This window comes from Anomaloglossus baeobatrachus, chromosome 7 (genome assembly GCF_048569485.1).
Source record: "Anomaloglossus baeobatrachus isolate aAnoBae1 chromosome 7, aAnoBae1.hap1, whole genome shotgun sequence".
NCBI classification, from domain to species: Eukaryota; Metazoa; Chordata; class Amphibia; order Anura; family Aromobatidae; genus Anomaloglossus; species Anomaloglossus baeobatrachus.
In genome coordinates this window covers 72,768,160-72,793,698 of record NC_134359.1, presented here as the reverse complement: position 1 = coordinate 72,793,698, position 25,539 = coordinate 72,768,160, and the positions used below count along the sequence as shown (strand labels likewise).

Below are 25,539 nucleotides of genomic sequence, written 5' to 3'. Positions count from 1 at the left end.
ATAAGATCTTGAACAAATCTTTGGCACTTGGACATATATTTTATAATATTTTTGGAACACCTCCATATTCTGCGGATTTGTTCATGAATGTCTATTGCATTAGATGCATCCTTTATCACTAGTCTCCATTCTAGGCTGCATTGGTTTTATAACTCACACATACTCTGCATCCAGATATGGGTTATAATGAGGTAGGGATATTAGGAAGAATTACTGTCATGATCCATGCCTGGCTCAGCCACTGCTAGCCATTGCTGGTATCTTATCTCAGGGTTACAGGTCATGAGAGGGGTTAATTCCATTGTGCCTTGTACCGAAGGACAGGCTGCTATATCCTGGCACTGCTCCTCTGGAACAGTGCCAGTAAAAGTTCCTGCTCTGCAGCATGAGTGCCCGGCTCCTGTGAGTTAACCTGATCTGTTCCGCCTCCCTGCTACCTAGTCTTGACCCGCACCCTCCTGTTTATCCGTCCTTCGTTTCCTGGCTCTCCGTTCCTGTCTATAGTTGTTGTCCCAGTCCTATCTGTCTGAACCCGGTCCCGACCTATGTATCCTCCACTCCTGTACTTTACTTTGACTCCCGGGCCTCTGACCTGTATCCTCGTTCCTGACCTCAGATTCCTCTCTCCCTTCTGCTGTATACGTGACATCCTGCCTCCTGACCCTTAGCAATTACCTGACTATGATTTTTTTACTCTTGTACTATTGACGAGACCTCCTGTTGCAGACCCAGCTTGCTGACTACTCTATTGCCTTCTTGTGGGTTATTTGTTAACTGCCCTTTGGAGATCTCTCTCCAACCTGTCTCAGTGTCTCCACAAGTGAGCGTGACAATTACATCTCTTTTAAAACAACGGCCTTCCCAGCCCTCTAAAAAACGCAAATATTAGAAGAAAGTCTGCCAAATATAATCTTGGCAGCACTTTCTGACCATTCTATATGTATGGAGGCAGTGAATTCACAGCCATTGTCTTTTTGGTTTTAGTCTTCTCTACAGCCAGTTTGGCCAATTTCAGTTTGGCTTTACTGGGTATCTAGATACTGAGCACAGTGATCTGTGTGAAGAGTGGGGAAAGTTGGCACTTATTCATGACCTACTGCATAAAACCAGCACAATTCTCACAGGAGATTGAGGATAGAGAAGTGGTCTCCTGAAATGGAAAATCATTGGTGTCCAGATAATAGAAAAGTACCAAAATAAGTGGTTCTGAACAAAGGTAAAACTTGGTATAAACATCTGTTCAAATGTGATATTTTAATATCACTTGATAAGTGTGGATACCACTTCATGGACCTTCACAAATTAGAAGAACAAGGGTCTACTAATTCCTCCCGACTGCTTTTTCTATACACTTCAAGACAGTATTGATCAATCATCCTTACGTGAAGACATTTCCATTGAGTTTTATGATAATTAAGGAAAGAGCCAAGCAAGCTGTGCTTTAAACTTATCCAGATTTCTCAAATTAAATGGAAAACTATGTTGCTTTTCACTACTATACTAATGTGGCAAAATAATTTTTAGTAAGTAAAAGGGTGTAAATTTAGAGCACACTTATGACAAATCGAGAACATTGTGAAAATATTTTAGCAAATTTTTTTTTACAAATTTTTAGTGCCAGTGGAGGTATATACACTTTCTATTTTACGATTTCTAGTTAATGCAAAGACTAAACATTAACAATATTGACTCCTATTTTTCAAGACTTCTGCACTTCGACCTGACATCTGGATATCAGCTTCTTGGCCGAATCCTGGCTGATGGCAATACACCCTTGCTTAATCAGTTCTTGGAGTTTAACACAATTTTTGTGTTTTTGTCGACCCACTCATTAAGGATTGGCCAGATTCTCAATAGGATTGACATCTGAGGAGTTTCCTGGCCATGGACCCAAAAATGTCAATGTTTTGTCCACCAAGCACTTAGTTATCACTTTTGACTTGAGACCTGGTGCTCCAGGATTTGGTCCAAGAGCTGATATTTAGCTGCCACGGTTGATGTCAAGCTAGATAAGGGGAAGTACCAAGCAAACGGCGAAAGGGAAGGGAAACCCTGTGTCTAGGGAAGGGGGAGGTGGTGGCCTCTGACCAAGTCTATCTCTCTATCTCTAGGCCCTGGGTTCCCTCACCGCCCTAGATACGTTCCACATATATGTGCCAAGCCGGACACCTGACCATAGGCTGACCCTGATCTGGGCACTAGGTAGGGAGTAGATGGGATGAGCTCTTCATTAACCCCACTAGTACACACAGGGATTTGTAATGGAATCCAGCTCACCCACGTCTGACCTAACTGCACCTCAGACACGGATCCGGCCCTGCTCCTTCATTACACACAGGGATAACAAACAAGGGAAAACCACAAACAATGTTTCTCTAGTTGTCTCAGGAGAGAAGCTGCACAAATCACCAAGATTCTCCTGATGTATGCAAGCCACCTGCTTAAACTGAAGACTTGATAAGGATGTATCAAATAGCACCAGCACCAAGTATTAGGAAGGGAAGGTATATATAGATAAGAAAAGTACTGATGAACAGCAGCTGACAGGCTGAACAACGCCTCTGGGATGTAAAGGGAAAGGGATGACAACCAAGCAGGAAAGGTAGAAGGTCAGGGAACAGTGTATGCAGCCAAGTGCTATGACCTTCTATAGCCGGACACCACAGGACTGTCTGTCACTCGTGACAGTTGAATTATAGAAGTCTTGAAAAATAAAATAAATGCTGTAAATATTTAGTCTTTGATGCATTTAGTCTTGATGCATTTGTCAATAAAACTATTAAATGCTGATAATTTTAATTCGATAACCAGAGAAACATCTGACTAAAACGTCCAAAACTACTAAAGCAGCCAATTGTGCGAAAACCAGAATTTGTTTAGACTCAAAACCTTTGGCCTCGACTGTACAGATATCTATGGATGAATATACAAATATTTATATTAACAAAAAAGCAATCATCACTCCAAAGTAATGAAACCTTTTACTAAACTATAACTGAAAATCAATAAAATCTTATTCTAGGATCCCATTTGCGCTCCTGATCTGCACGATTTACTCCAAACATTAATAAATTACCCACAGAATCCGATGTCTTATGATATATGCAGTATAACCAATATGTAAAAGACTTAAAATCATCAACTCACTCTTCCATTGTTCATGTAGACGTAGACTCTCCCTTCCTCTCGCACCGTGCTCTCCATTGGTGCTCCGACGAGCAAGTCTGATAGTCCATCACCATTTAAATCCACGGCGCACACAGAAGCTCCAAAGTATGAGCCAAGCTAGGGAGAGAAATCTATAGTATAAATGCCATGTAGGATGAGGTATATGTATACACATAAAAATAGTTTTGCATACCGTGTAATTTGCAAAACCTCTAATTTCTATTCCTTCTTTTATAATGTCTAGCAAGCATTAGCAACCATGTCTGTATTTAAATCGATCCATATGAATTATAGAGGCGATATTATTACACATTTATCGCTCGCCATGCGGCACCAGAGGTTTGGCAGTGTAACAATCTTGTATTTCTTTTGCCGAGCCATGAATGAGGCGGCTCATGCCTGCGGCATCCTAAAAATGTGTTGGTTAAAACTGCTGATATGTTACAAAATTATCTATAAAACTATTAACTGGTTTTGTAAGGGGCAAAGACTTCTACTCTTCATCTGTATCAGGTCTACAGAAAAGTAAAGTAATAGTCCTCATACTAATGTTATCCGGTTATTTTTTTGGCTAATTATTTATGTGGATAAAATGAGATTATATTGTATTTCCAACAAGAGTTTTTGATTTCTCAGATTTCCACCTTATGTCAACACCGGCATAGTCCAGCACGGAATCTATTTGCCAGGTGTGCCATGTGGTATACTCGTTAAAGGGAAGCTGTCACCAGATTTGTCCCTTATAACCTGCGGCCACCACCATTGAGCTCTTATATACAGGATTGTACTGTATATAAAAGACCAGGCTGCTCTGTATAATGTAATAAACATCTTTTATTATTCTCATTTGAGGTGCAGTCTGGTCCGATGGGCGTTGCTGGTCTCGGTTCAGTGCCTCATCTCTTCCTTCCATTTCCATCCTCCTTCCCAGCTCCGTTTTGATGATACATCCTATGTCATCCACTCAGAGGCCTCCATTGTCCTGCTGTGCATGCACACTTTTCTCTGTCCTACTGGTGCAGGGAAAGGTCAAAGACCGCCCGCGCATGCGCACTACAGTACTTTGATCTGCCCTCACCAGGGCAGAGAGAAGTGCGCCTGTGCAGGAGCGTAATGGATGACTTTTTGTGGATGACGTAGGACGCGTCATTCACACGGAGCTGAGAAGAAGGATGGCGATGGAAGGAGGAGGAGGCACATGACCAGCGATGCCGATTGGACCCGACTTCTCCCTAGGTGAGTACAATAAAAGTATTTTTTTACGTTATACAGAGTGGCCTGGGATCTTATATACAGTATTCTGGAATGCTCTATATAAGAGCTCACTGGTGGTGGCCGAAGGTTAGAACGGACAAATCTGATGACAGGTTCCCTTTAAGCTGGTTTTCCATGTGAAAAAAGGAATTATTTTCAGGAATTTTTGGGATCAGATTTTCACCAGTATTTGGTCAGGATGCCAGTTTTTACCATCAGTGTTTCACCAAATTTTTCTTTTTTTACAAAAAAAGCTGAAGGTTTCTCAATCTTGTACCATCAAACAGTGAGTGAAAACCAGACAGCACTAGGATGGATTCTATCAATGTGCTGTGCCAGTTTTTCACATAGACTTCAAAGGGTGATTTTGACCCCTAAAAAAAAGGGGTCATGTTGTACACAGCACCATAGAATATAATGTGTACGTGTTCTGTGAAAAACATGGATAGAACATGTGCGAGAAAATTGGACATGTGAAAGGGACCTTAATCTGACTAGTATACCTATACCTGGCCAATAGTTTGATCCGTTAAAGAATGATTTAATCGCAATATTTCCTATCATAATCTTAATACTGGAAATATTCAGCGTCACCTATTGGTCCAGTTTCATATGCAATTACATTAGGGAACATATTTTGGAACAGTGCGTAAAAGGGCAGATTCTTTTAATGTGTTAAAAGTTACAAAATTCATGAATCTCGTTCCAATTTAGTTAATCTTTAATCTGATATTTTTTTTGCAAGTGAAATGAAGAAACAGTAACATCTTACTTGGCAGAACTGGAGATTATTGGTTGCGCCAATTAGTTTATAGGGCACTATGTCCTCAAACGACTGTGTGGGAAACCCCATTATAGAAGAGCATGGACACAGGAATGTAGAGTCAAGAACAGCTTCCGGGATGTTATTAGAGAACATTCACATAGTTCTTGGTTATTAGGAAGAACATGTCACTTTCCCTCAGGCATCCAACTGGTATTAGGACACGGTTCCCACTATATAAAAATAAATCCCTAATATTCCCTGTGGGATTTAGCTTCCTATCTACATTTTCGGACTACGATTGTTCTGGTCATAGTGGCTGGATGTATAGTGAGAGGATTGTAATACTTGCTGGAACCAATTATTTTAACTATTTACATATTGTTTTTCAATTTTCAAAATGATTTTCTATGGATAAGTGTGTAAAGTTTAGTACTCAGAGGACATTCTTCAGTGATTCATTGGAGATTCTTTTCTAAACTTAAAGAGGTTGTCCACTACTGATTTAACATCCTTTCATATTACCTATCCCTTCCTAATAATAATTTTTCTAATATACTTCTATTACCTGCCCAGCCTCCATGAATGCATCTCTGTGGGGGTCATAAATTCCTCTGTTGTAATGTAGTCACCGCTACTTCCGATCTGCAACCAGAATTGAATGAACTGAGTAGTGCACGTCATTGTTGGGGTCAAGACTACCTGTCACGTAGTGTGAAGGGATCACTAGGAACATGGGAGCCTAAACTGGCCCTCAGACTAGAGAAACCCTAGCTGACCCTGATTACAAAAGTACATCTGAAGGTGACAAGGTTTGAGCCACCTTCTTAACCCTAGCTCCTGAACAACCCTATTCTAGTGGCCCCCTCCCTCCACCCAGGAGAGGGCCAGCACAGGAGTGATTAATACCACACGAATAAACAGATTGAGGAAAAAAACAAAGCTCAAACTCTCAGCAATCACTTACAGAGGTAAAGACAATACATGATAATGAGGAAACGAAAGGAAGGGAGGAAATAATCAGACAAGAGTATTTTTACAACACACCAAATAGAACACAGAAGTTCTCCAGCAACTGGATAACAAAGCACAAGCACCGGGATCACATAAACTATCATCGGCATGGGAGACCAGGTTCCACCATCTTACAAAGGGCAGAGGAGACTGTGATAGGTCTCCTGCAACATGTGACTCAAGCAGCAATCCACAGGCTAGCAGAAATTAACTCCTGCAAGCGCACTAGCTAACGTCCTCTGCTTGGATCCTGTCAAAGCTTTGTAGTGCCATCCCTTTATCATTAGGAATAATATCAAAGGGCTTGTCAGCTGAAGTAATGGTACTTCAAAGCCTCAGCAGGATCAAGGCAAAAGAGAGTGAAGCTTAATCTGAGCTCGGTCATGCATAGTGCAGACTGACTTGGCCAAAGCTTTAAAGTGACATCCCTTCAGCTGACAATCCATGTGATATGCTCTCTAATAATCAGCAGCACATCTCAACGCTTGTCAGCTGAGGGAATGTCACTGCAGTTCATCAGCAGGATGGAGGCAAAGGAGACTGAAGTGTGATATGTTACTCACTGAGGGGTAGTCCTGTCCCCACCAATGACGTGCACTGCTCAATTCATCTGATTCCGGTTCCAGAACGGAAGTAGCAGAGTCAGAATTAGACAACCCACATAGAGATGAACTAATAGGAAGAGTTGGAAGGAAGTTAAATTAGTAGTGAAAAACCTCTTTAAAATTGCTGAATCAATAAATGTATCACTTATCCTGTGGATATGTGATAAAGGTTTATACTATAGGATCTTTATTGTTCCCAATATTCATCACTAGAGGTGAGCGGACCCGTGGAAGGTCGGGTTCAGCGGGTGTAGCTGGACTTTAGATACAGTTCAGTATCTCAGACTTGACCTCAACCACATTGGAAGTCAGTAATTGGGCAGTTCGGGTCTCTGCCCACATACAGCCAGCCATAAACAGAGCACTTCCGGGGGAGGGAGGAAGGGGGGGTTTCTTTTTATGGGGGGGGGGACACACTACATCCGCAGTGCGAGTCACTAAAACACTGCAAGCGGCTTGCACTGGGCCGAACACTGAGCGTACCCGAGCACAGAGATGTGGTTTGGATACGTAAAGCACCAGAACTTGAACACTGATTTTTTTGTAAAGTCTGTAAAGTTTTTGTAAAGTTTGGGTCCACTCATCTCTATTTTTGTCAAGAAAGAGGGTCACACGTTTCCGCATTTGAACGATGTAGCAGTCGCTCGTCCCTGTGCATCCCTGCTCCATTCACTGGAAGGGATAGTACAGCCCTCCACTATTTCCATCCGTCCCATAGACAATTTGAATTATTGTAGTGGTAATAAGGGATTACTTGTCAACTATGGGAACACGGGACATCTATGGCTGGTCCCACTGCTTATTATGCATTAATCACCTATTTTCTCACTTACTTTACTTTCATATGAACATTGACAGAGAACTGATTTTGTAAAAAGAGTTGGAAAATGCACCTTTTTGTTTTCTGCTTCGTATAATATAGTCAACTGATCTCTCTCAAAGGCAAAGATGTAGACCTGAGAAAGACAAAGAAAAAAAAACGACTGAACATACTGCAAATGTCTGTATGACGGGTACAATCTTTATAAGTTGTTACTTCACTTTTGTCATAGGATCTTTCTGTTGATCAGATACACGATAAACGGATATACAAAAAAGCTACGCCATTTCCATTTTTGAAGACACAAAGATATAAGACGATAAAAAATAGCAGACTGATCAGATTATGATTTATAACCCAAAGAAGAATGTTTAAGTTATATTTAACAAAAAAGATTACACACATAATACTTTCTTATTCACTGACATGCTGTCAGTGCCGGCTCCCTGCTCTCTGCACACGTAGCCAGAGTACACATCGGGTAATTAACCCGATGTGTACTGTGGCTAGGAGTGCAGGGAACAGGGAGCCGGCACTGACAGTGTGAGAGCGGCGGACGCTGGTAACGAAGGTAAATATCGGGTAACCAAGGGAAGGGCTTCTTGGTTACCCGATGTTTACCGTGGTTACCAGCGTCCGCAGAAGCCGGCTCCCTGCTGCCTGCACACGTAGCAGAGTACACTTCGGGTAATTAACCCGATGTGTACTGTGGCTAGGTGTGCAGGGAGCCAGCGCTAAGCGGTGTGCGCTGGTAACCAAGGTAAATATCGGGTTGGTTACCCGATATTTACCTTAGTTACCAAGTGCAGCATGCTTCCACGTGTCGCTGCTGGCTGGGGGCTGGTCACTGGTTGCTGGTGAGATCTGCCTGTGTGACAGCTCACCAGCAACCCGTGTAGCGACGCTCCAGCAATCCCTGCCAGGTCAGGTTGCTGGTGGGATCACTGGAGCGTCGCTTAGTGTGACATCTCACCAGCGACTTCCTAGCAACTTACCAGCGATCCCTATCAGGTTGTATCGTTGTTGGGATCGCTGGTAAGTTGTTTAGTGTGACTGGGCCTTTACCCAAGGACCTTTGCTTAAGTCTAGATCTCTGTACAAGGGTTAAAGGGTGAAGGCCAGGGCAACCCCTGGATTCTGGGAAATGGAGCAGCTTGTGACAAGCCTGTTCGTGGTAGCCATTTTGAAGCTGCAAGGTGATTACTAACTGTGCCTATGTGAAACATTTATTTGTCAGTAAAAACTATTCGGCAACACAGTCTATAGAAGGCAAACAAAGCAAAATCTTTGATCACACACAATTGTAAAGATTATTTTTAGCCCAAACTAAATACATTTAAAGGGATATTCCCATCTCCAAGATCCTATCCCAATATATAGTAGGTGTAAAAATAATAATATTATCAAATACCTCCAATTAGGAATGTAGACTAGTTCTTCTGATTCATTATGTCTTTTACCTCATGTGCAGGGCATTGCAGGACCTTAGGTATTCATGGTTATGACTACTAGCAACTAAGTAACTGTCCCTATATGTGTGATCGCAACCATGGATACTTAAGGATGCTTTACACGCTGCGACATTGCTAGCGATTGCTAGCGATGTTGCGAGCGATAGCACCCACCCCCGTCGTTCGTGCGACATGTGGTGATCGCTGCGTAGCGAACATTATCGCTACGGCAACGTCACACGCACCTACCTGTTCAACGACGTCGCTGTGACTGACGAACAATCCCTCCTTCAAGGGGGAGGTGCGTTTGGCGTCACAGCGACGTCACAAAACGGCTGCCCAATAGAAGAGGAGGGGAGGAGATGAGCGGCCGGAACATCCCGCCGACCTCCTTCATTCCTCATTGTCGGTGGACGCAGGTAGGATAATGTTAGTCGTTCCTGCAGTGTCACACACAGCGATGTGTGGTGCCGCAGGAACGACGAACAACCTGCGGAATGAAACATCAACGACATTAAGATTAGGAGCGACGTGTCAACGATCAACGATTTTTGCCATTTTTGCGATCGTTGATCGTCGCTCCTAGCTGTCACACGCTGCGATGTCGCTAACGACGCCGGATGTGCACCACAAACACCGTGACCCCGACGATATATCGTTAGCGATGTCGCAGCGTGTAAAGCACCCTTTAAGGTCCTGCAATGCTGTGCACATGAGTTAAGCAACATAGTGAACAGAACTATACTACATTTCTAATTTGAGGTATTTCCTAATATTATTATTATAATAAATAATTGGTGCGCTACTACTGCGCTAAACATTCCATTTAATAAAAAATGATTACCTGTTATGTTATAATCACCGGAGTGTGTGAGACAAAAATATACACAGTACAGACCAAAGGTTTGGACACACCTTCTCATCTCTAGGACAACTATTAAGAGGAGACTTTGTGCAGCAGGCCTTCACGGTAAGATAGCTGCTCGGAAACGATTGATAAGGACAGACAACAAGCAGAAGAGACTTGTTTCAGCTAAAGAACACAAGGAATGGACATTAGACCAGTGGAAATCTGTGCTTTGGTCTGATGAGTCCAAATTTGAGATCTTTGGATCCAACCACTGTTTCTTTGTAGAAAAGGTGAACGGATGGACTCTACATGGCTGGTTCCCACCGTGAAGCATGAAGGAGGAGGTGTGATAGTGTGAGGGTGCTTTGCTGGTGACACTGTTGGGGATTTATTTAAAATTGAAGGCATACAGAACCAGCATGGCTACCACAGCATCTTGCAGTGGCATGCTATGTCAATCGGTTTGCATTTAGTTGGACCATCATTTATTTTTCAATAGAACAATGACCCCAAACACACCTCCAGACTGTGTAAGGGCTATTTGACTAAGAAGGTGAGTGATGGGGTGCTATGCCAGATGACCTGGTCTCCACAGTCACCAGACCTGAACCCAATCGAGATGGTTTGGGGTGAGCTGGACCACAGAGTGGAGGCAAAAGGGCCAACAAGTGCTAAGCATTTCTGGGAACTCCTTCAAGACTGTTGGAAAACCATTTCTGATGACTACCTCTTGAAGCTCATCAAGAGAATGCCAAGAGTGTGCAAAGCAGTAATCAAAGCAAAAGGTGGCTACTTTGAAGAACCTAGAATATAAGACATATTTTCAGTTGTTTCACACTTTTTTAAGTATTTCATTCCACATGTTTTCATTCATAGTTTTGATGTCTTCAATGTGAATCTACAATTTTTAGAGTCATGAAAATAAAGAAAACTCTTTGAATGAGAAGGTGTGTCCAAACTTTTGGTCTGTACTGTATATATTTGTCACTGATGTTTAGAATCGCATTATCATCCTAAAAGATGAAAAATATGGAAAATTGACAACTAGATAAATATAGAATAGGCTAACATTAAAAACACTACCAAAAATGTTTAACCGTTTGGCTAGGTAAAAAACTCCTTTAGTATTGTGTAACCAATGCTGATAAAATATGATTCAATTATGCGTATTCATCTTATATTGTTAAACATAGAGTGTGCTTTTTTACAACTACTTACTAGTTGGTTTTATCAGCATTAGTTAGGCCAAAAATACACTTCCGCAAAAAAAACGTACGTGTCTCACGGTCCGTTTTTCGGGTCCGTGTTCCGTTTTTTAGGGGAGTTTCTCCGGTACGTATGGCATCCGTGTGATGGCGTATGCGAGTCGTGTGTGCGTGTGGAATGTCCGTATTGACATAAAATACGTATGTGTGCTGTCCGTGTGCTGTCCGTTTTTAAAGGCCCGCATTTTTACCCAATTAATGATTTTAATCATTCATCATGAGATCCTGGTGTTGTTGTTTGCTTTCAATTGTCCTGATAGATTGGAAACAAGTGTTTCAGATTTCGTGATGAACAACGGACACGGACGATACGTGCTGAACACGGACATACTTCGTGTGCGGTCCGTGCAGGCACGGACCCATAGACTAAAGCGGGTCCGTGCCTGCGTGCTGCCGGCCAAAAACGGACATGTCGTCCGTGTAGAAAAGCACACACACGTACTTACGACACGGACACACGTTCCGTGTGATTTTACGTGTGTGTGCCATCTACCATTGAATAACATGGGTCTCCGTGTGCACGTGTCTCCGGTATGTGCAAATACGTACCGCGCACGTACAAAAAAACCGGATGTGTGTTGCGGGTCTTACACAGTACCAAAGGAGTTTTTTATAACATAACAGGTAATCAGTTTTTATTAAATGGAATATTTAGCACAGTAGTGCACCAATTATTTATTATTTTAACCTCTCTGGTGATACACGGTATCCCCTACCTACTAGCAGCTTTATTCTCCTACAACTAAACCAATCAATTTAACTAGTGATAAGGTACATGACCTGAGCGCCAGTGCAATTTAATAGTTATTAATATTATTATTATTATTATTATTATTATTATTATTATTATACCTACTACATATTAGGATAGGATCTTGGAGTCGGGAATACCCCTTTAAGTAAATTAAAAAATGCCCTTAAAATGATCCATATTCTATAATTCAGAGGTGTATTATAAATAATAAGTTACAATTATACGAAGTTCAAAACATTACAATTTTTTCATTGTTGTATATCTGGTACAAATGTCTAGACATTACCAATTCTGACTGTTTCACCTTGATCTGTGTATGAAAACTCCTGAAAGTTCAGGGCATAGTGGTTTGACCTGATGCCCTAAGGTTGTGGGTAAAAGTTCTCTTTCAGCCACAACCAAACCGTACAAGTTGAGTAGTTCCTGGATGCTTCATTCATGTATTCAGAGTTTGTATCACAGATGGTGAAGATTTGCAAAAGTCAAAGATCAAGGCTGGCACTTTTTTACAACCAGGAAACACTGATTACATTATATTGATGTCTATAAAAAATATTCTAAACTCATCATAATAATGTTTCCCAACAATTATTTTGGCAAGCTACATTTTCTAGTTAGATATTATTATAATATCAGAGGTAGAAGAAATGACTATAACATCCAACCAGATCGCTTTAATTTCAAAATTTGAAAAATAACTGCCACAATATGAAAAATGACGGTTGTAATCTGCTTATGTACATTGGGTTTTATATATAAAAGAAAAGGAAAAGTAGAATTACTTTAAAAGGAACCTGTCAGACGATTCATGCTGCCCAAACCACAGGCAGTTTGGATATTATGTGTAATACGCCAGCATGTCAGAGAAAATATACTTTGAAGATCCAGTTGGGCACCAAAGCCGGAGACTACACAGCTGTTAGCTCTTCCAAATGCTACTGTAGGTGATTGCCTAGGTACATGACGCGCCCACAGGGTCTGGGGGTTACTCATCACTGGGCCGGTGTAGGGGGTGGGATGTCACAGCAGCCAGGCCCGATTCCGTGACCCCGGCGGTGTCAATAAAGATGGATGAAGTGAATATTTACAGGGGAGAAGAGTTTGTATTTGTGACGCCACCTGTGGTTTGCGGCTAATATAGGAGCCGCCGCCACTGCGGGAGGTATCCTCTGGGGCAGATGGTAGCGCAGCTCAGTTGGTACAGCTCTCCACAGGCAGGGCTCAGGCCCAAGGGATGTTGGGAGTCGTAGTTTCCTGCTGCCATGCAGCTAAGGCGAGGGTAGGGCGCGGGAAGGATTGGACAACACAGTGGTTGCAGTCAAAATTCTTTACTCACTGAAGTATCACCACCTCTGGAGTGCAGAGCTCCACTGTCATGGGCTCCAGCCTATCCCAGATAGTTCGGAGGCCAAGGCCGGTGCCTCTTCCTGTGCAGCCTTCCTTTTGGTAGTCCCTCGACCCCAGCGCCTGGCTGGTGGAACCGGTCACGGATGCCTGTCACACTCCCTGTGAGCCCTGGGATCCCCCTTTCTATTCGGGAACCCAGGTCGAGCGCTCCAGCTACAGACCACGGTTCCCTGGCTTTTCTGAGAGCTCTTCCAATTCGTATTGGTTCATGGTCGGTTTCCTCTCTCCAATGTATCTGTGTCGCCTCACTGCCCACTTGATGGTGCTCCACCTCCCGGGTTACTGAACTAGTGGGCAGGAGGTCCCATACCTCGTGATGGCCACCCCCAGCACCCTACCCTAACCCAGTCCCAGTGGTAGGGCAACTGACTGTGTGTTGTATGGATTGTGGTGTTTACCGGCAATGACCTCCTTCGTACCTGGGATGAATACCGCACCTCAGCTGAGGTGGAGTACCCTGTGGCGACTGAAGCCTCAGGGGCGCCACATACACATAAAGGTGAAAAGTGCAGATCAAGGAAAGGGTTAAACGCCAAGCTACCGTTGAAGAAAATCTAAGACCAAATGGATAAGAATCGTGATCTTTAGTCATCTACATGTTTCAGAGATTTTTCTCCTTTTTCAGGACCAAGAATCACAATGTGATTTTTGGTCCTGATGAAGGAGAATAATCTCTGAAACGTGTATAAGAATAAAGATCCCGATTCCTATCCATTTGGTTTTGGATTTTCTTCAAAGGCAGCTTGGCGTTTAACCCTTTCCTTGATGTGCACCTATCATCTTCCACCAGGTAGCTGCAGCAGCTGTTTGTACACGTTTATACAGTGGTTGTAACTTTCACAAATACTACAGATGAGCCTTCTTGATCTCTTTATCCATTACTCTACTCCGGTAAGACCCTATCTGCACTTTTTGTCTTCTTTAATTTGTTTTTAGGTACACATAAAGGAGAGACCTGTCAAGCACCTGCAGTGGTGCTGGGAAGAACCAGGCGGGGGAATCTCCAAAATAGTTGGCTCTCTGGCTATGGTTTCCAGACAGATCCTCAAAGTATATTTCCCCTGAAATGTCGGAACGTTTCAGAGAATAGTATACATGGTTGCAATTGTGCAGCCAGGCTGTGATTCATGTTGCCCGTGGTTCGGGCAATATGAATCAGATGACAAGTTCCGTTTAACATTCAAAGCAATAGTGGAAATTTCCTTACCCTACCAATCTGCTCTTGTTGTGGGGCTCCTCCTATAACATCATAGCTGTTTGTTGACCTAAAATGACCTGCTCCAACAGAGTAACCTGTAAATCAAAATGTTTGATTTTTTTAATTTGGTCAATGAGAAGGAAAAACATATTTGATGCGAAACATTCATCTATTTCTACAAAGCTGCGTTGGCAAAGTGGTAACAATTCCCTGATGTAGTAACTAGAGCAGATAAGATTGTCTACGATTACAGAATGGGACAATTTGTGACTAGTAAATGTTAATATCATTGTAGAATATGTCATGGTCATATTTTTTACTTTTTCTCTATTGGGATTTGATACAATTTTCCTACAGTCTCAGCATACATCTCATTTGGAACACAACCTTACACCAATAAAAAATGTAATTTGATATCAAATATAATTGTTGGTGATGGACAATTAGTCTGGATTATTTGTTACAAATCCCAAAGTACTATTCCGGTATTGGTCATGAATAACAAACCTAATGCAAGTGAATGGGGAACCTGAGTATTTTTCTTAAAGATTTCCCAGAAAATTGCTCGGGTTTCCCCATGACTTGCATTAGGTTTGTTATTTGTAACAGATACTGGAATAGTACCTTGGGATTTGTTACGAATAATCTGAACATGAATAGTTACTATTCGCCCATCACTAATAACTATGTATTCTGTATTCTAAGAGTGATGCAGAAAAAATGTTATTCTCATCTGATACATTTATGACATGTTCACAGACTATGCCATAAGTTTTGGATATTGTGCTCACATGTCAGCAACCATTCACCTGTCTCCGGCATGGACTTTGGCTGTTGACCATACATTCGTAGCTCCTTCCATTAACATTTATGGTAGTTTAGGAATTGCCTAAGATTAGTGATTCGTAATGATTCTTGAGATTAATTCTTGAGATTAATGACTCTTGAGATAGGTAAGAGTCTTAAAGCTGGGACCCTCATCTGTCAGACATTAGCCAAATGTCCTTAAAGGGAACCTGTCATGTGCAATATGCACCCAAAACCACGAGAAGTTCTGGGTGCATATTGCTAACCCCTGCATAAATGTCTCTATATACCCTAGCATAGATAAAGAGATCTTTAGAAAAAGTATTTCTAAAGATCTTTTACCGTATGCTAATGAGGCCAGCGACTAATTGCAATGGAGTTAGTTCCCTTGGCTAATCAGCCCCCTTAGCATGTAAGCATACCCCTGTGGGCATGCTAACATGCTAATGAATGCGCAGCGTAAAGAGGCATAGTAGATCTTACCTCTGCTATTACGGCTGATTTTCCACTCAGTGCTCATGATCAGAAGTCCCTGGCTCCTTCATTATGTGCACTACACCAATTTGAAGCTGGAACGCGTAAACCTGGCTTCATAGTACATATGACTGGAAGTTCGGGTTTTCTGATCATGCGCACTGAGCAGAAATTTAGTATCAGGTGCCGTGGCAGCGGAGAGGTGATGCTGCGCATTCATTTGCATTTTAGTATGCCCACAGGGGCGTGCTTACATGCTAAGGGAGCCGACTAGCCAGGGGAACTAATGCCCTTGCGACTAGTCTCTGTGCTAATTAGCATATAATGAAGGATCTTTAGAAATACTTTTTCTAAAGATCTCTTTATCTATGCTACTAGATATGGGGACAGTTAGGCAGGGCTTAGCAATATGCACCAAGAACTGCTCGTGGTTCTGGGTGCATATTACACCTGACAGGTTCCCTTTAAAAATTCTAGAAATGTTCTTTAGACATTGGATATCTTTGTTTGTTTGAAGCCTTCTAAACGAATTCCTAAATAATAATTTCACAAACAAAATAGATTATATTACAGGTACTATGGTGGCATGTGATTTTTGAAATGTGAAAAGGAGACACTAAGGTCATTATTGGGTCCATGAGGGACATGTCTAGGTGGTCCCATTTCCTGACTGATGAATACAGTTCATCTAATTAAAGCTTCAACCACATCTATCAACTTAAACAATGGAGGAGAAAAGGCTCTAGGGTCTGTTGCCGTCTTATATAAAAGGTTGCATTGTCTCGACCATCTCTAAACGTTGACCCACATGGTCCATAAATAGAGATATTATTTTGAAATTCGTTTAATTGTGATTTTAGCTTGGCGCTGCTATAGTAAAAGTTTGCCATCGTTTTAGGCATCTGGAAAGGTGCTACAAATTATGATTTTTGGGGGCTAATATTAAGGGGATATTATACACAAGTTAATATTAAAAAAGACCCCAAATGACCCCTGGGGGTAGGTCTGATATTTGGGAAGGGGTTATTTGCTCGCTGGGTGCTTTTGATTTCCAATATAAGAGTTCACTTCCTCTTGTATGGTAGTCTTTATAAGAATCTGGTTCTAATATCCGAGATTGTACCGTTCTGATGTATGGTTCTGTATATCTGTGAAATGTATTGTTCATTTCTTACCTGTGACTGTTTCTATAATTGTATACATTTTTTCAAAAATAAAAAGTTGATTAAAAAAAAAGAGCCAAAATGATTTCGATAGAAACAGCTGACAAATAAAATATACGGTATATATATATATATATATATATATATATATATATATATATATATGTACAAACCACTTCCTTTATCTTTTATGCAAAACTACATGAAACACATACAAAAATCTTTTGGGTGAGGTCCTGAAGACCTTCCTGTCTCGTTCATGAAAGGTAAATAGAGGAAAAACATCTTGATCTTTATGAGTGATTTTACTGTATCATCGTTTCAAGACACTAAAAAAATGGGTAATATTGGGAAACCATGAAATACATCTGTGTTTGTAACAATTACCTTCAGGACAGTGGAAATTTAAAGCTGCAAAATGAATCAATGGACAGAACAGCTACAATAGTTGCCCAAAGCAAAAGCCAAAAGGCCTTAGGCTATGTTCACACAGGGAGTTTTTGCTGCATTTTTTTGCATGTTTTATTCATTGGTTTTATACAAATCTATACTAATAAAAAGCTGCTTATTACAGCACCAGCAAAATCTATGAGATTCCAGAAATCTTATGCACACACTTGCATTTTTTTCCTATTTAACATGTGTTTTTGCTTTGTTTTTTTGAAAGAAGCAGAATATCAATTCTTTCAGCGTTTTTGCTGCTTTCTTCACCATTGAAAGCAGAGTGTTATCATTATAAAATCATTGTTGTGTTTTTAAAATAGATGTGAGTGTTGCCAGCATTGCTGCAGAGGTTACAGGGGTGGGGGGGTCAGCCTGTCAGTGCACAGACCATACGCCGCACACTGCATCATATTAGTCTACAATCTGTAGTTCCAGAAGGAAGCCTCTTCTAAAGATGATGCACAAGAAAGCCTGGAAACAGTATCTTCAGTGTTGTCCCATGAAGAGATATAATAAAATATTTACAAAGATGTGAGGGGTGCACTCACTTTTGTGATATACTGTATATAGAGCAAATATTGGCATACTCCATCTGACTCTAATTAAAGGATATGTCAATAAAAACAGAGTCCAATGGGGCCTGATTGTCAATGTGTAGGTGAAAAGAAATGGATGTTGTGCCTGTGTGCATAGACCCTAAAAACTAACCACACTGTTAAGAAATCAACCAAATATGGAAATAAGGTATTAGTTATTTTCATAGCTACTTAAAAACATATGTCTGAAGGATCAGATTCAATAATTCATCTATGTATAGACAATTAGATTTCTGTTTAGATTTTAGTTAAAACAATCAGTGACAATTAAAACATATTATCCAATAATTTCATAGTACAGTGGAACCTTGGATTAGGAGTAATTTGATTTGAGAGCGTTTTTTGGAAGACAAGCAAAGCTTTTTTAAAAATGTGTAACTTGGTTTAAGAGCAATGCTTTGCAAGAAGAGTAAATACTCACCAAGCACACGTCTGGTTCTGTCCTTTCATTGCACTCTGGAGTTTTATGCGCATATGTAATGTATTCTGTTTACAGTGTACCATTGCACAGTACAGTATATACTATATAGCATGTCTATCAATTTGCATTTATGGATACAATATTGTACTTTCTTTGAATTGTCTGCGTTTCAGTTATTTCCTATGGGAAAATTCGCTTTGATATAAGAGTAACTTGGTTTAAGAGCACACTCCCAACACCAATTATGCTGAAATCCAAGGTTCCACTGTATGTAATATCTGAAAGCCTGTCCTTAGTTTGAGGCCCCGTCACACTAAGCAACATCGCTAGCAACATCGCTGCTAACGAACAACTTTTGTGACGTTGCTAGCGATGTTGCTGTGTGTGACATCCAGCAACAACCTGGCCCCTGCTGTGAGGTCGTTGGTTGTTGCTGAATGTCCTGGGCCATTTTTTAGTTGTTGCTGTCCTGCTGTGAAGCGCAGATCGCTGTGTGTGACAGCGAGACAGCAACAACTAAATGTGCAGGCAGCAGGAGCCGGCTTCTGCGGAGGCTGGTAACCACAGTAAACATCGGGTAACCAAGAAGCCCTGTCCTTGGTTACCCGATATTTACCTTCGTTACCAGCCTCCTCCGCTCTCACTGTCAGTGCCGGCTCCTGCTCTGTGCACATGTAGCTGCAGGACACATCGGGTTAATTAACCCGATGTGTGCTGTAGCTAGGAGAGCAAGGAGCCAGCGCTAAGCATTGTGCGCTGCTCCCTGCTCTGTGCACATGTAGCTGCAGGACACATCGGGTTAATTAACCCGATGTGTGCTGTAGCTAGGAGAGCAAGGAGCCAGCGCTAAGCATTGTGCGCTGCTCCCTGCTCTGTGCACATGTAGCTGTAGGACACATCGGGTTAATTAACCCGATGTGTGCTGTAGCTAGGAGAGCAATGAGCCAGCGCTAAGCGGTGTGCGCGGCTCCTGCTCTGTGCACATTTAGCTGCAGTACACATCGGGTAATTAACCCCATGTGTGCTGTAATTAGGAGAGCAAGGAGCCAGCGCTAAGCGGTGTGCGCTGCTCCCTGCTTTGTGCACATGTAGCTGCAGCACACATCGGGTAATTAACCCGATGTGTGCTGTAACTAGGAGAGCAGGGAGCCAGCGCTCAGTGTGCGCTGCTCCCTGCTCTCTGCACGTGTAGCTCCGTGCGCTGGTAACCAAGGTAAATATCGGGTTGGTTACCCGATATTTACCTTAGTTACCAAGCACAGCATCTTCCACACGGCGCTGGGGGCTGGTCACTGGTTGCTGGTGAGCTCACCAGCAACTCGTGTAGCGACGCTCCAGCGATCCCTGCCAGGTCAGGTTGCTGGTGGGATCGCTGGAGCGTCGCACTGTGACATCTCACCAGCAACCTCCTAGCAACTTACCAGCGATCCCTATCGTTGTTGGGATCGCTGGTAAGTTGCTTAGTGTGACTGGACCTTTACTGTGTATTATGTCAACTTATGTAAACAGTTACTGGGCTCTAGTATGTCCGGTAAACAAGAAAAAAACTTTATAATGAAGGTTTCCTGAACTTTCTGTTTAAAATTCTAAGTAAGTTCCCCCATGAATTGATTGTGGTTCGTGTTTTCTGGGGAAGTGACCTGTAAAGAAATCGGCTGATGTTCTGTAGGACATACAAGAAAATTTCCTGCTTCTAAACAATGTAAATTCCAAGTTTTTGCCTACCCTTTGACTGACTTCTAATCATGAGACTGATTCTTTGGAAGAACATGAGCATATCCCTTACCATAACCTCATACTAACAGAATGTTTAACTATTTCATATTCGACTGTATGTCAAAGTGTCAGAAAATTTTAACATTTTATTATTTGTTTGTTTACTTGTTCGTTTATTTTATTGTATATGTCTATATTATTTGTGTTGATATTGCATGATGTAATGTGATACAATGTGTTTAATTTTGTTTTTGTTATAACTGTTCTATTTACAAAATTTGAAAACCTAATAAAAATTATTGAATCATAGCTATTTCAGATTGTCCACTGGGGCTTGATGTCATGCTAGGTACGGGGAAGTACCAAGCGAGGGGTGAAAGGTAAGGCAAGAGGACCCTTGAGTCTAGGGAGGGGTGAGATGGTGACCTCTGACCAATATCAAATTCTTCAGAAAAAATGTATAAATTATAGGTAATGGATTATAAAGGTTGTGGCAGAAAATACCTACTTTTTTAAAATGTTATATTTTATAAATATGCATTAAAAACCAAAAAAACAAAAAACATGCGTGGACTAAAATTTCTTTAATACCGTGGAGGTTGCTATGAATCCAATTTAAAGAGCTTTGAGACCAATTTGCACAAAAAACAGATGATTACTCAAAAGAGAGGAGGAAGGGGGGGGGGTATTCCCTCACCTCTCACCCTAATTAAATATATTACTGCCTGCCAATGGAGTGCATCCTAATTTGAACAATGCCCCCATTCCTCGGCGGCTCTCCCTTTTCTGGTCCTCACTCTTTTTGGTGTCATATCACTGGGGTCTCAAGTAAGAAAATTATACCTTACCACTAGGGGTTCACAGAAAAAATGTATGAACGCCTACCACTCATAGACCCAGTGCACATTAGTAACTTAGCCTAAATACAGACAAATAAATAACAGTGACATTAATCCATATCTCATATAAAGGGGATTTTTATAATAAATATCCCTAATCCGCTTACCACTTTGATCCTTGAAGGTGACACATCTAAGGGGGCTATTATGCTTTTTGTATAAATCTCCTGATGAACTCCATCCATAATCAGGGCGGAGAGAAACGCATCGAGATAAGATCTTTGATGATATGAAAATGATATGTTTCCAGAGCACTCCCTAAAATGACAGATAAGTGACTTATAATCTATTGATCCATATCTTAAAACCCAAATCCCAATAAATTGAGAGGGAGTTGAGGGCCTATAAGGGCAAGCTGCCGAGGAATGGGGGCACCAGGAAATTAAGGGTGTACTCCATTGCCAGGTAGGGGTAAGCGGATTAGGGATATTTATTATAAAAATCCCCTTCATATGAGATATGGATTAATGTCACTGTTATTTATTTGTCTGTATTTAAGCTAAGTTACTAATGTGCACTGGGTCTATGAGTGGTAGGCGTTCATACATTTTTTCTGTGAACCCCTAGTGGTTAGGTATAATTTTCTTACTTGAGACCCCAGTGATCTGACACCAAAAAGAGTGAGGACCAGAAAAGGGAGAGCCGCCGAGGAATGGGGGCATCGTTCAAATTAGGATGCACTCCATTGGCAGGCAGTAATATATTTAATTAGGGTGAGAGGTGAGGGAATACCCCCCCTTCCTCCCCTCTTTTGAGTAATCATCTGTTTTTTGTGCAAATTGATCTCAAAGCTCTTTAAATTGGGTTCATAGCAACCTCCACGGTATTCAAGAAATTTTAGTCCACACATGTTTTTTGTTTTTGTTTGGTTTTTAATGCATATTAATAAAGTATAACATTTTAAAAAAGTAGGTATTTTCTGCCATGACCACTGACCAAGTCTACACCTGGTCCCTGGGCTCCCTCACCACCATATGTTCTGCACTTATGCGCCAAGCTGGATACCTGACTCTAGGTATTCCTAGTGCTGGACCCTAAATAGGGAATGGGTGAGCTCTTCATCAACCCAACTAAACGCTAAAGGAAGCCACAAGGGGGACACACATGGAGAAAAGCATGAACTACTTATCTACAGATGACTCAGGCAGGAGTTCAGCAAGCGTCAGCAATGATATCACAGATGAAAGCAAGCCACCTGCTTGCAACCAGAGCTGGAATGAACTGAAAATATCCCCAGCACCAATCCAGGGAAGAAGAGAATATTTAAGCACATGGAGACTACTGATAGTCAGCAGCTGGGTGGAGGTGAGCTCTGCTGGGTCCAAAAGGGGAAGATATGAAAATCTAGCAGGAAAGCTATCTATATCAATGACTACAGATAGTAGGAACAATAGAAAGTCAAGGAGCATTTTGCACAGCCAAACGCTGTGAATGCTTATTGCTGGAAACCACATGACTGTGTCACCCGTTTTTGAGAGCTCCGAAGTTCAATGCAGGTAACCGCAGCCAGGACTGGTATTACTGGCAGTTTCTGGTAATACCAGTCCTGCCTGCGGTAACCTGCATTCAGCTGCGAACAGGCCGGGTTGCACTCCGGAGCTCAGCTGAGATCTCCGGAGTTCAGTGCAGGTAACCGCAGCCAGGGCTGGTATTACTGCAGTTCCTCCGGTAGCCAGTCCGACGCTGATATAACATACCAGTTCTCACCCACATACGTGTACACAGGACTCTCATATTAATTGACTACCTCCTCACCGGTATAAACTGTGTTCCAGATGAAGACTATGAATAGAGCCAAAGCGTAGGACGAATTTATCATTTGAGAACTGTTATACAACTTGGTTGTCACTGTTTTTTGAATAAAATCACAAGCATTCACAAGCAATGCAGTGACTGGTATACCCTTTTCTTGACTGAGTGCCGGAATTTTTTCAAAATTGTGATTTACTCTTTTTTTGAGCACCAGGCTTTTGTAGTTTAGCCTAGCTTATTCTTCACAATGTCTGTCACCCGTGACACCTGATTGGCAATGTGTGAGTGGAAAGAAATGGATGTTGTGCCTGTGCACATGGATCCTAAAAACTAACCACACTGTAAAGTGCCAGTACAGAAATCAACCAAGTATGTCCGCAAAATTGTATCTGAAGTTGACCTTTGGCATATAGAACACAACAGAGTATCCGATCACATATGTAAGTCCCACATTTATGTATATATATCGGTATCTTTTTACCTAAGTAACTCCCGTATTTGACAGTGTTATTAATATTGTAATATGAGTAGCTCTTGCCGATTGTTGTGTTATAAACAAAGATGGCTCCGGTCCAGTAGTACGATCCCGGTGCCCCCATGATGATTAAATCCTGCAAAAAAGCATTAAATACATCATTTCATTTTCACTGTGGAAAGTTACAGTGTAAATACAATTATTTCTTTTTACCTCTAGTAGAATACCTAAGATTTTTACAGAAACGTATGGATTTTCAGATGTAAGCGAGTTAGCTAATAGAAGGAGACACCAAAAACATAATGTGGCCCTTAAAAAGCCCACCCCACCATAGATTAAGTGACAGGGCTTCTCTAAAGGGTGCTTTACACGCTGCAACATCGCTAACGATATATCGTCGGGGTCACGTCGTTAGTGACGCACATCCGGCGCCGTTAGCGAAATCGCAGCAGCTCCTTGGAGCGACGATCAACGAGCGCAAAAACATGAAAAAACGTTGATCGTTGGCACGTCGCTCCTTTTCATAATATCGTTGCTGCTGCAGGTACGATGTTGTTTGTCGGTCCTGCGGCACCACACATTGCTATGTGTGACACCGCAGGAACGACAAACATCTCCTTACCTGCGTCAACCGGCAACGCGGAAGGAAGGAGGTGGGCGGGATATTCCGTCCGCTCATCTCCGCTCCTCCTCTGCTATTGGACGGCTGCCGTGTGATTTCGCTGTGACGCTGCACGAACCGCCCCCTTAGAAACGAGACGGATCGCCGACCAGAGTGACGTCGCAGGGAAGTGTAAGCGATGTTGTGCGCCACGGGCAGCGATTTGCCTGTGACGCACAACCGACGGGGGCGTGTAAAGTACCCTTAAGGCCACTGCAAATTCTTTCTTACAATCAGTGGTAGTGATGTCAAATCATACATTACTTATTAGGTGTCAATGCCATTTCCTAGTTCTATACCATTAAAGGGAATCTGTCAGCAGGTTTTTGCTACCTCATCTGAGAGCAGCATTATGTAGGCAAAGAGACTCTGAATCCAATGATGTTTCACTTAGATTACTGGCTGCAGCCGTTCTGTCACAATCAGAGCTTTTAGATATAGAAAAGCAGAAGAGCTGAGAGAGCTGTCCAACCCACAACAAGCTCTCTATAGAGATTGTACATTGACCTAGAGGTGTCAATCACAGGAGGGGGCGTGCCAGACTGCTGTGTAAGTGGCATTATAGTCCAGCAATGATAATCACTATGTGATAAAATCTTTAGTTTAAGTAAGCAAAAGCACACAGCCTGATAACAGAGGCACAGTTGATTTTTATATTTTAATACCTACAGCATGCTGTCCTCAGAACTTGCTGACAGATACCCTATTATGTATTTAAAGAGAAAGCCCTTACATTTCTATATGACTCATCACTAAAATCACACAGACAAAACAACAGACAATGATATTTTAAAATATAGAACATTTAAATGGTACAAGTCCAGCTTACATCGAAATAAACACTAGAGATCCCAGCTTGACATGAGCCATGTTGTTCACCAAACTTCTTAACATGATCTAAAAAACAGAAAAAAAATACTGCTGACCTGTTTGTTTAAGTCTTGGAGATAGTTAGATACAGTGTAGCTGAGCAAAGACGCATCAAGTCTAACCAAAGAATTGGTGTGAAGAAGAAATAAAAGAAATTGTCCAAAAATAATAATTATTAATAATTATAGCGGGCAAGAACCTGACAATCCAGATTTCTATTATAGCCTCAATAGACCAAGTTAGATCTGTTTCTCATCAGTTTTTTAAAAATGAATACATTAGCATAATATTTTTTTTATTTTTTTTATACACCTGCATGTATTGTCTTATGTATTTCCCAATATACATGTATCACCTATATATGATGTTTTTCCTATATGACATATAGATGATATTTCTGATCTTTTGTTTTCTAGGTGATAACCAACTGCAGATATCCAACTGCAGAGGTTGGTGATAACCAACTGCAGATAACCAACTCCAGAGGTGGTGATAACCAACTACCGATATCCAACTGCAGAGGTTGGTGATAACCAACTGCAGATAACCAACTGCAGAGGTTGGTGATAACCAACTGCAGATAACCAACTGCAGAGGTTGGTGATAACCAACTGCAGATAACCAACTGCAGAGGTTAGTGATAACCAACTGCAGAGGTTGGTGATAACCAACTGCAGATAACCAACTGCAGAGGTTGGTGATAACCAACTGC

At 41.7% G+C, this 25,539-nt stretch overlaps 1 protein-coding gene across 1 annotated transcript in view; it reads right to left on the bottom strand.

The window, feature by feature from the left end:
• Window positions 1–25,539, bottom strand: part of ITGA4 (integrin subunit alpha 4) — a 213,749-nt gene that overhangs the window by 129,659 nt on the left and 58,551 nt on the right. The window contains exons 5-9 of the mRNA XM_075317408.1: window positions 24,787–24,854; window positions 23,303–23,432; window positions 14,559–14,644; window positions 7,698–7,760; window positions 3,148–3,285 (exon numbers count right to left, since the gene is read on the bottom strand). Coding sequence (XP_075173523.1) covers window positions 3,148–3,285; window positions 7,698–7,760; window positions 14,559–14,644; window positions 23,303–23,432; window positions 24,787–24,854 — 485 coding nt within the window. The remainder of the gene's footprint in view (window positions 1–3,147; window positions 3,286–7,697; window positions 7,761–14,558; window positions 14,645–23,302; window positions 23,433–24,786; window positions 24,855–25,539) is intronic.